The sequence below is a fragment of the Pan paniscus genome, chromosome 8 (assembly GCF_029289425.2).
Source record: "Pan paniscus chromosome 8, NHGRI_mPanPan1-v2.0_pri, whole genome shotgun sequence".
In the NCBI taxonomy this organism is placed as follows: domain Eukaryota; kingdom Metazoa; phylum Chordata; class Mammalia; order Primates; family Hominidae; genus Pan; species Pan paniscus.
The window spans coordinates 116260021-116272206 of record NC_073257.2 but is presented as its reverse complement, the minus strand read 5'-3'; the positions used below and the strand labels follow the sequence as shown (position 1 = coordinate 116272206).

The window sequence follows — 12186 nt, the reverse complement described above, 5'->3', positions numbered from 1 at the left end:
TTGTAGGTGATAAGTAATATTTTAAGAACTTGTGTTTAAATTATTTAGGTAAGACATTATGTGTGGTTAAATATCAGGACTTGTGAAAAACAGTTAACAAAAAAACTTGGTATCCGAATCTCTCTTTTACAAGGAAGCCAAGAAATATATACAATTGTATATTAAAATCAGTGGCAGCATTCTTTTTACCACTTATCATCTATCCATTTGTTTAACAAATACTTTTTTGGTGTCTCTCATGTGCCAGGATGCTAGAAATAAAGAAATGAATGAAATAAAGTCCTTGCCCCCAAAAGCTCACTATAAAGTGGATAAAACAAATATGCAAATAAATAATTACACTATAGATTGATAATCATCATTCCAGAGACATTAACAAATCCATAAAAGTACGAAGTGACAAGCTCTGCCCATAAGGAATCAGAGGGAGCTTGACCTGAGCATTTGAGTTAGGTCTCGAAGGGTGAATAGGAATGTGCCATGCAGAGAAAGGACAGAACTTTCCACAGAGAACAAAGAGCTTGGACTCTATCCCATTAATGCAGAGTATCCCAACTGCTGTGCCTTGCATGGGTTTCAGATGTGTGCTAAAATACTGATTTTACTATACCCACAGGATGGCCAGGTGGGACCTGGGCAGCTGGCATCCCTGGATTGGTTCCTCCAGCCCCAAACAGCTTCATCTCCTTATTCCCATGTGCCACTGATATGTGCATTAGTCCATTTTCATACTGCTACAAAAAACTTCCCTGTGACTGGGTAATTCATAAAGAAAAGAGGTTTAATTGACTCCCAGTTCCACTGGCTGGGGAAGCCTCAGGAAACTTAAAATCATGGTGGATGGGGAAGCAGGCATCTTCTTCACAAGTCACCAGGAAAGAAAAGAATGAAGGAGGAACTTCTAAACACTTATAAAACCAACAGTTCACATGAGAACTCACTCACCATCATGAGAACAGCTTGGGGAAAACTCCTCCATGATCCAATCACCTCCCTCCCTCGACACACGGGGATTACAATTCAAGATGAGATGTGGGTGGAGACACAGAGCTAAACCGTATCAACATGTAATTTTTTATATATGCCGTGATATGAAAAGTGTTAGGAAGCCCTGCCCCAGGGAGAGGTGACAGAGGTTTATATCCAGAGTAATAATAAAACCACACTGGAATTTTTAAGAGTTAGCTCTGATGGTGGTGTGATGGCACCTCGGAATGGAGAGAAATTGCTTATCAGGAAGAAGAAACTGGAGGCTGCAACAGATGACATTTTATGTTCAAATATATTTGCTGCCTCACCCTACAGGGCCCCTCCCTAAGGAGGACCACACTCCTGCCCAGGATGTCCGGCACAGCCCTGTGACTTGGTTGGCCGGTGGAATATGAGTGGGTAGGATCTGTGCCCTTCCCTTGTCAGCAGAGGCTCAGAAGCTCCCTGAGGGTCCACTGTTTCACCATTTCCCTTTGTCCAGAGGCCAGGGCATCCTGACAGAGTCAGCCTGGAAAGAAGAGGACAAAAAGGAGGGATGCAGCTGACCTGCAAAGGCCAGTTATATGAGCAAAACATAGATCTTTATTGCTGCGAACCACTAAGGTTTGAAGGTTATTTGTGCAGTGTAAACTGATGAATACAGAAGCTAACGTGCGAGTCCAAGCTCGATAATACCAGGGCCTAAACTGACAACGAGTCCTCAGAGTCAGTAAATCAATCACTGGAGCTTCTAAGATGGTTAAGTCAGAAGAGAAATACGCTCTGCTCCAATGGCTCCCAATTAGGGGTGTGAGAATCCATTGGGGATCACTGTCCTGCAGAGTTAGACAAAGCCAAGGCACTGTGCTCCTCCAGTAGCCCTTCCCAAAGCATCTACAAGGCATTGATTTAGTCTAAGTGGGAAGAAGCTGACTTCCTATCAGTAAAGTTTGTTTCCCACTTTCTTTATTTCTGTAATACAAATATTGGCTGTCCCTTGTCACCTTCTTTGACATTTCACTCCAAAAAAAAAAAAAAATTTAAGCATGCAAGAGCATTGGTAAGCACTGCAGAATGTAACCTGAATTTCACTGAGGAGATGGAAGAGAGGGCTTACCTTGCATAACAGATCACATCTTGCTAGGGGGAGAAAAGGTGATTAAATGAGCCTTTTCTCCCAAACTTTGTTATCAGCCTTGTAACTAAAACTTTTCTCCATTTCCCAGCCTCCCACCCCATTCCTAGACCACTGCTCTATGCCATCTATGAATGCATTAAAGAGAGTACTATTTTAACCACTCATGCTTAATGCAGGCAATGCACTAAGACAGCTGGCTAAAATGAAATCCAAATCTCCAAAGCCATTCTTGGAGACATATATCCTCGAGCCTTCTCTCTCCTAAGCAGTTTATAAGAAGCAGAGATCTAGAACTCAGCTCCCCAATGTTTGGATTTCCTCCAGTGGTGTTTGTTTGTTTGTTTGTTTGTTTGTTTTGAGACAGGGTCTCACTCTGTTGCCCAGGCTGGAGTACAGTGCTGCAACCACAGCTCACTGTAGCCTCCACCTCCCGGGCTCAAGCGTTCCTCCCACCGCAGCCCTCCAAGTAGTTGGGACCATAGGAGCACACCACCATGCCCAACTAATTTTTGTATTTTTTGTAGAGACAGGGTTTCACCATGCTGTCCAGGCTAGTCTCAAACTCCTGGCCTCAAGCTATCCACACCCCCTTGGACTCCCAGAGTGCTGGGATTACAGATGTGAGCCATCGTGCCCAGCTCACAATAGTTTTTTTCCTTTTTATTTTATTTTGGTAGAGACAGGGTCTCGACATGTTGCCCGGGCTGCTTGTAAGCTCCCAGGCTCAAGCAATCATCCTGCCTCAGCTTCCCTAGTGCTGAGATTGCAGGAGTTCATAATCGTTTTAGAATAAAAAATGCTCTTTGAATATTGACACACCTAGCAGATGCAGTAGTGACTCACATCTTAACTTGTGGTCATTTAATTAGATGCTTTTCTCCTAACATCAAGTTGGAGTCCTTTCCCTGAGGAGACAAAAGTTTCAGTGACAGATGCTGGGTGGGTGCGGAGACTGGAGAGTTGAGAGATGATGCTGGCAGCCCTGGTGCCAGCCCAGGGATGCTGCACAGCAGGGCAACAGAGAAAAGGGAGAACCCAGAAGTTGAAAGAGGGCCCTGGAAAGTAGAAATGAGAGAGCACCAAGCATAAACATTGTCCTTTTCACAATGTGGCCCAGAATCAGCTCGGAAACAGCTTATATTTCGTCCACATTGTTCCTCCCAAATCTTCACACAAATTACAAACAGAAATCTGAATAAATTCTCTTTGCAACAGTTTGTGACCATCAGAAATGCGGAGGAAGGAATGTGCCTCTGCTCCACCCACAACATCACTGAGCGGCTTACCTTTTGCGTAAGGTCACTGGCTTGGTTGATGTACCGGTCACGCTCCTTTTCCAGATGAAAGATGATCTTTCTCTGCTTCTGAGCCTCATCCTTGTAGTTCTGGATTTCTCCCTCCAGGTTCCTCTTGGCTTGTTCATGGAGCTTTACCAAGTCTGTCTGCTTCTGGGTCGCATTGACCGCCTTAAGCATGTTCTAAAAGTAAGGGCACAAAACAGTCACATTACTCATAATGTTCGAGGATTTGGGGTTAAGTTTACCCTCTGCCTCATCTCTAACATAATTAGATAGCTTGTCTTTTGGATGAATAAAAATGATCATATTCTCTACAGCTTATTAAGAGTTTGTTATGCTAATTTTGCACAAGGCACTATAAACACACATATAAATACACTAAGCAACCACAACGCCCCTAAGAAATGGGCACCATATTGCCCCATTTTAGAGGTAGGAAACTGAGACTGAAGAGTTAAGCTATTTGCCCACAAGTTCATACAATGGGGAAGTGGCAGAGCAAAGATGTGAATCCATGGCTGGCTAAGCCCAGAGTCCATGCCTTTAACCTCCAGTCTAGTTCTAGCCTTTATCTTGTGAGGTTAGAACTGAACCTAATCACATAACTTGGGCTTTGATTACAAAGGAAGATAAAAAGCAGCTTAATAAAAATGCAGATACCTAGAATTAACATATGACCCAATAATTTCACTCCTGGATATACACTCAAAACGAAAGCAAAAACTTGTACATGAGTATTCATAGTAAAATAATTCACAAAAGCCAAAAGATAGACACAACCCAAATGTTCATCAACTGATAAACAGATAAGCAAAATATAGTATATCCACACAGTGGAATAGCATTCAGCCGTAAAAAGAAATGAAGTACTGATGCATGCTACAATGGATGAACTTTGAAAACACCGTTCTGAATGAAACATGCCAGACACTAAAGTTCACATAGTGTATGATCCCATTTATATAAATATCCAGGACAGTCAGATCCATAAAAACTGAAAGAAGATTCGTAGTTGCCAGGGGTGGGAGGAGGGGGGGATAGAGAGTGGCTGCTGAATAGGTACAGGGTTTCTTCTTGGGGGACGAGATTGTCAAACTAGATTGTGGTGACGGTTGCCCAACATTGTGAATGTACTAAATGTCACTAATAGTAAATTTTGTGTTGTGTGTATTTAGCCACAACAAAAACAATTAACTCAGTTTTTTAAAAATGCAGATGCTCATGTTCCAACTCCGAAGTTTCTGATTCAGTGGGTCTGGGATAGGACCCAGGCACCTACTTTTTTTTTTTTTTTTAAAGCTGCACTGGAGATTTCTGATGCTGAAAAGGAAACATCTTGGGTTGGCTGCCCAAGTTCCCCTGAAACACAGAGTAAGTAGCAGTGCAATCTGGCAGCCATGCTCATGCAAAAGTGTTCACCTCTTTAACCGCAACTGAATGGATCAAATGACCCTTCCCCAGGAGTTTTGAAATAGGGCCTTTAGATTTTTGCAACTCAGTAGAAGATATAACCTTGGGAGCTATTGGTGACAGCCATTTTTTGTCATATGGACTGGAAAACAGAGAGAGACAGTGACAATCTTCACTGAAAGAAGAATGGAGCAAAAACTCAGCAGGAAGTCAACTGGCAGAGAGAGATGCTTTCATCCAAAGAATGCCAGGCCAGTTTCCAATGGGTTCCTGAGGCTCAGCTGTATCCTTGAGTTCCACGAGGCACTTTAGAGTTCCTTCTCAAATCTCTAACCAACACAGAACCACAGATAGGTCTGAAAACTGCTGGACAATACTCAGGTAAAAGGCCTATTAAATGTTGGTTGGGTGACAATGTAGAAAACAGAAAAGATCAACTTTTTTTTCAAGTATTGGGTTAAACATTTGTTCTATAAAAGATAAAGCCACTTCCACATGACACTAAAAGAATCAAAATATATTCATGTTGCTACCTGTCAAAACCATTTCACTCGTTCTTTGGATGAAGGTGGCATTTCAACTGAGTCAATGGGGAAATAATGTATTATCAATTAAAGTTCACTGCATACCTGCAGAGTTGGGTGCTGTGCTAGGCACTAAGAATACAAAGGCCAGGAAATAAAAAATACAAAAGTATACCCTGCCCTAAAGGAAGAATTGACATTAATCAAATCAACAAATAAATGTAAAATTACTATTGCACTACATGTCTTATCATGGCAGAAAACCTATTGGTTGTTTATTAGTACATATAAAATATAAACAGATTAAATGTGTGTTGAATATAAATTTAAAAATCTAAATCCAACATTATTGTTTATATGTACAAATGTATAGAATAAAAAAGCAATTTCCAAGATTGTCCAAGAAGAAAAAACACTTCAATGATTTTCTTTAAAAGTGCTTAGCATGTGAAGATCTAATCTATCAGTTCCTGAGATTCCCTGAATAGTCTATTTTAGGCTAAAGTATAGTGTATTTTGTTAACATTTGTTCAATTCTGGGAAACCTAAAGAAATAATGAAAGTCAGAATGAACAAATATAGACCGTTTCTGCTTTGATGAGATGAAACTGTCTTGGCCGCGGCTGTTATAGAAGCACCCTGCCACCATCCCCCACAACCCCCCAGCCATCCACACCTGGCCTGTGGCTTCTTCCTCCCTGGAAGAAATCCTTGAGCAGGAAAATTTACCCTAATTCCCTGTAACTAAAAGTGACTTTCAATGGAAAAACTCTTCAGGAAGTGGGATAGGAAAAAGGAGGGGTCCTACATTTAATGGAGAATCTTCAGATCTCTGCCTTCAAGCTGCCATAACCCCTCCCTTAGCTTTGGACCACACTGAGCTGGAAGGTCAGACAAGATAAGGACAGAAAACAAAAACCAAAACCTACAGCAACCCTGAAAAGATGGAGGAAAGCTTAGACCTGCCATTCCTACACCTAACACCTCAGAGCTAAAATTCAATTAGCACTCACTTGTAATTTTTGGATTAGCAAGTTGTCGATTATAGATATTAAATTCAGAAATGTTGATAAACTGCTTAGGATGCCAAATAGCACACCAGCAATGAAAACAGAATCCACAAAACACTCTGAAATCCCCTCCTGGCTTATATGCTAATTCTCCAAAGTCTTTTTGTGTTCTCAGGTGATAATGCAATTGCAATTCATGGCCAGTGAATCGTAGACTGTAGGCAGCTGCTTAGAGGAAAATTAAGCACTATTATTTATTCTAATCCACTTTTGTTTGCCTCGGAGTTTTCTTTTCCCATCCAACTGGCTATAGCCAGATATTACAGTGCTGAAGAAAGACATTTATTTACCAGTGTGACTGTAACACACTCACCTTATTTAGTATGTCCCTTTCTCTTAGAAGCTCGTCCATTGCCTTTCTATCAAGTTCTGCTTGTTTCTTTGAAGCCTCCACCTCTGAATCCCCAGGGAGAAAAAATAATAATAAATGTAGAGTCGACCTAAGAGAATCTACAAAAGCCGAAGTGATACAAAAACTGCTTTACATGTTTGTCTCTAGCTATAAAACTACTATTAACCGAGTGTATGTGACCTTTGGTATAACCAAGTGAGGTAGGTCTCCCTCTCTCACTAAAGAGATGGAAACTGCGGCTTGCAGAGATTAATCCATTTGCCAAAAGTCTGAAGCCAACAGGTGACAGGGCTAAGATTTCTCCAATGCCAAAAATGTCCTTGCTTTTTTTTCTTTTTTTTTTTTTTTTTTGAGACGGAGTTTTGCTCTGTCGCCCAGGCTGGAGTGCAGTGGCGCAATCTCGGCTCTACAACCTCCGCCTCCCAGGTTCAAGGGATTTTCCTGCCTCAACCTCTCGAGCAGCTGGGACTACAGGTGCAGCACCACCATGCCCGGCTAATTATTTTTTGTATTTTTAGTAAAGACAGGTGAGGACTAGCTCTGATTTTTTTTTTTTTCTCTTGCCCAAATTCCTATCTAAGAGGTCTGGGGAGTCATGCCCTACAAACCATAAATTCTCATCTGATGGGTTTTATTTAACGCTGTACATCATGACTTACTTTCCAATCTGACTCTGGCATAACAAGGAATAAAATCGAAATATTTAACCCCAAAATGTATTTCCTTGCCATACCTTGAAATTGCCCTGCGAAGTCTCCTGTGGGAAAAATCCACATTCTATAAAGAATCCCCTTTTCCCTTTGTTTTCCTTCCTTCCCTTCCAGATCCAGGAGATAATCAAAAAAGAGCCAGGTACCCTTTTAGGTCCAATAAGAAACATTTTATAACCTGCTGTCTCTGAAGTCTGCTATCTGAGAGCTTCCTCTGCACAATAAAACTTGGTCTCCACAGTCCTTTATCTAAACCTGAGCATTTCCTTTCTGTTGATCCCAGGTCTTCAGATAAACTCAACCAATTGTCAATCAGAAAATGTTTAAATTTACCTATAGCATGGAAGCCCCCCCCACCCCATCCACCCCCGTTTGAATTGTCCTGCTTTTCTGAACCAAACCAATGTATTTCTTAAATGTATTCGATTGATGTCTCATGCCTTTCTAAAATATATGAAACCAAGATGTACCCCGACCACTTTGGGCACATGTTCTCAGGACCTCCTGAGGTCTGTGTCACGGGCCATGGTCAGTCACATGTGCCTCAGAATTAATCTCTTAAAATATTTTACGGAGTTTGATTATTTCATCAACACTGGGTTTCACCATGTTGGCCAGGCTGGTCTCGAACTCCTGATCTCAGGTGATCTGCCTGTCTCAACCTGCCAAACTGCTGGGATTACAGGCAGGCATGAGCTACTGCACCCGGCCACTTGCTGTTTTTAAATGTTTTTTATTATACAAGTAAATAGAAATACAGAACGAAATTAGAAATTCAGATAAACGGAAGTGAAAAAATTTAAATCAACCAGAATCTACTTAGTATTTTAATATGTCTCTTTCCCAGCTTATTCTTATGTAAATATACATGTGTATATAAATATATTGATATATATTTATAAATACATATATTGATATATATTTATAAATACATATATTGATATATATTTATAAATACATATATTGATATATATTTATAAATACATATATTGATATATATTTATAAATACATATATTGATGTATATTTATAAATACATATATTGATATATATTTATAAATACATATATTGATATATATTTATATATATTTATAAATACATATATTGATATATATTTATATATATTTATAAATACATATATTTATATATATTTATAAATACATATATTTATATATATATTTATAAATACATATATTTTTATATATATTTATAAATACATATTTTATATATATTTATAAATACATATATTTATATATATTTATAAATACATATATTTATATTTATAAATACATATATTTATATATATTTATAAATACATATATTTATATTTATAAATACATATATTTATATATATTTATAAATACATATATTTATATTTATAAATACATATATTTATATATATTTATAAATACATATATTTATATTTATAAATACATATATTTATATATATTTATAAATACATATATTTATATATATTTATAAATACATATATTTATAAATACATATATTTATATATATTTATAAATACATATATTTATATATATTTATAAATACATATATTTATATATATTTATAAATACATATATTTATATATTTATAAATACATATATTTATATATATTTATAAATACATATATTTATATATATTTATAAATACATATATTTATATATATATTTGTAAATACACATACACCCCAAAAGGGAATCATAGTACACTAAGTATATAGTACACACTATATTCTGTATAGAGAATACAGAATACAGAAAATTTTTACTTTTAATTTTTATGTTTAATCTCTCAATCTTGGTTTTATGGTTTCAACATTTGGGGTTGAGTTTTTCCCCCAAAACAGAAGCTTATTGTACACATAGTATACTATTTTGTAGCTTGCTTTCATAATTAACAAGCATAGAATAAATACCTTTCCATACTATAAATGTGCATCAGCATCTGAATTTTTAATAACTCCATGGTTTTTCACTGTGTGAAAATACATAATTTATTTAGCCAATCCCTCATTTTAACATTTAAGTTGCTTCTTTTTCTTTTTTTTTTTTTTTTTGCAGTTATAAGCAATAATCCTGTGAAAGTTCTTATTCATATTTTTCCTGTAGAAGAGGAAGTCCTGGATCAAAGGGGATTTTTAACAGACATTTCTCTCCTACTGCCAAATTTCTCTCTAGAAAATTAATAGCAATTTAAATCCACACCCAAACCACCCCTGGATATCATCATTCTCTTTGAGCTTTGACAGTCTGATAGATGTTTAAAAACCAATATGTCAGTATTTAATTTGAATTTCTTTGCTTAGTAGTGAAGTTTACTACTTCTTCATGTTTAATGACCATTTATTTGTATTTCTGTTTTTCAAATTGCCCAATTTGCCCTTTGCCAATTTCTCTCATAATATGTTTATCCTTTCTGGATTTTTTTTTTTTTTTTTTCTGAGACAAGGTCTCGCTCTGTCACCCAGGCTGGAGTGCAGTGGTGCAACTACAGCTCACTGCAACCTCTGCCTCTCAGCCCCCTGAGTAGTTGGGACTACAGTCGTGTGTCACCATGCCCAGCTAATTTTTATCTTTCTTTCTTTTTTTTTTCTGGTAGAGATGGGGTTTTGCCATATTGCCCAGGCTGGTCTCAGACTCCCGGGCTCAAGCAATCCACCCGCCAAAGCCTCCTAAAGTGCTGGGATTATAGGCGTGAGCCACCACTCCCGACCATTTTTGTGGATTTTTAAAAGAAGCCCTTTACATATAACAAAGAGCTCTGACATTCTTTTAGTCGATTTGCCTTCATTTATAGAGAATACAGAATATAGAAAATTTTAACTTTTATTTAATTTAATCTCTCAATCTTGGCTTTATGGTTTCAACATTTGGTATTGACTTTTTCCCCAAAAACAGAAGCTTATTGTCATGCCATTATTTTCTTAAGAATCCATACTGCACACTGGTAGGAAACAACACCTTACCTTAGATGATAATCTAGAGTCTTTTCTGGCCTTTCCAATCTTTTTCATTGATCTGTTTATCTGGACATCATCACTATACAATTTGATTATTGAAGCTTTATAATACATTTAAACATCTGGGAAGGCAAATCTTCCCTTATTTACCAGATTTCATTTCTATTTTCTATTCTATTTCATTTCTATTCTATTTCATTTCTATTTTCATATGTTTATTCTTCTGGAGGAACTCTAGAATCAATTTTTGAGTCCCATACAACATAACTCACTGAATTTTAAAGAGACTTGCTCTGTCACCCAGGCTGGAGTGCAGTATGTGCAATCATAGTTCACTGCAACCTTGACCTCCTGGACTCAAGTGATCCTCCTGCCTCAGCCTCCCAAGTAGCTGGGACTATAGGCATGTGCCACTACAGGTGCGCAGGAGCATGCCACCACACCTGGCAATTTTTTTTTTTTGAAGAGACAGTATCTCAATATGTTGCCTAGACTGGCCTTGAACCCCTAGCCTTAAGCAATCCTTCTGTCTCAGCCTCCCAAAGTGCTGGGATTATAGGTGTAAGCCACCATGCCAGGTCCCAACTCACTGAAATTTTTTTGGAAAAATTAAATGTATAAATTAACTTGGACAGATTTATATTTTTATTCTATTGAGTTTTCTCATCCAGGAACTTAATATATCTCTCCATCTTTCAAGTCTTCCTTTATATCCCTCAATAGAATTTCGTGGCTTTTTTTAATATATAGATCTTGCAGATATCTTGGTAACTTTATTCACAGATATTTTATTACTTTAGTTGCTGTTGTGAAGAGAATTTTTTCCATTATATACTCTGATTTTTTGGTATAAAAAAAGCTATTGATATCTACATATTTATTTTATAACCTGCCACTCTACTGAACTCTATTAACCTCTCTTGTTAGTTCTGGTAGTTTTTCAGTTTATTTCTTGGTTTCTGTGGTAGCAAATCATAACATGTAGGAGGGAGACCCATGCTCCTAACCATTATGCCCAGTGCCACTTTTTGGTTGAACACATCAAAAGGACGTGATCCCTAAGAAGAAATAATGATATTGATGATACCTATAAAGTAGTCAAAAGAGAGAGAATGATAACTTTGTATACATGATTTAAGGATGAAGAGTTGGGCTCAACGCCAAATGGGTAAAACTTTTTTTTCCAAAGCTTAGAACTATTGCAAGCAAAAACATAGAAATTTAAATATGGAAGTGTTTTGATAGCCAGTTACAAAAAATGCTCTTAAAGTTCCATTTTTCTTCATTTCTGTCACAGAAAGTGTTAGATTGAAAACTCACACTAGACTGTGGCATAACAAAGAATAAAATCGAAATATTTAACCCCATGGAGGTCCTCCATGCACCCAGCACCTAGAATAATGCCTGCCCATAGTCTGGGTTTGATTCACTGAATGGATGAACAGAGAAACTGTTGAGATAAGCTGGAACTGCATCTCAATAAAACATTATTTCTTGATGTCTTAGAAGGAAAAATACCTACAAAGACCTAAGTGACAAATATTTCTTTTTTTTCTCTCTCTTTTTCTTTTTTATTTTTTGAAACGGAGTCTCACTGTGTCACCCAGGCTGGAGTGCAGTGGCACAATCTCAGCTCACTGCAAATTCCGCCTCCCAGGTTCAAGCGATTCTCCTGCCTCAGCCTCCCAAGTAGCTGGGATTACAGGCACCCGCTACCATGCCCAGCTAATTTTTGTATTTTTGGTAGAGAC

The 12186-nt window shown here is 37.6% G+C and overlaps 1 protein-coding gene across 8 annotated transcripts in view; it reads right to left on the bottom strand.

Moving 5' to 3' along the window:
* Positions 1-12186, bottom strand: part of CFAP58 (cilia and flagella associated protein 58) — a 151243-nt gene that overhangs the window by 71163 nt on the left and 67894 nt on the right. For all 8 annotated transcript variants that reach the window (XM_034931436.3, XM_055093363.2, XM_063607883.1 and 5 more), the window contains exons 8-9: positions 6723-6805; positions 3394-3585 (exon numbers count right to left, since the gene is read on the bottom strand). In XM_034931436.3, the coding sequence (XP_034787327.1) occupies positions 3394-3585; positions 6723-6805 (275 nt within the window). The remainder of the gene's footprint in view (positions 1-3393; positions 3586-6722; positions 6806-12186) is intronic.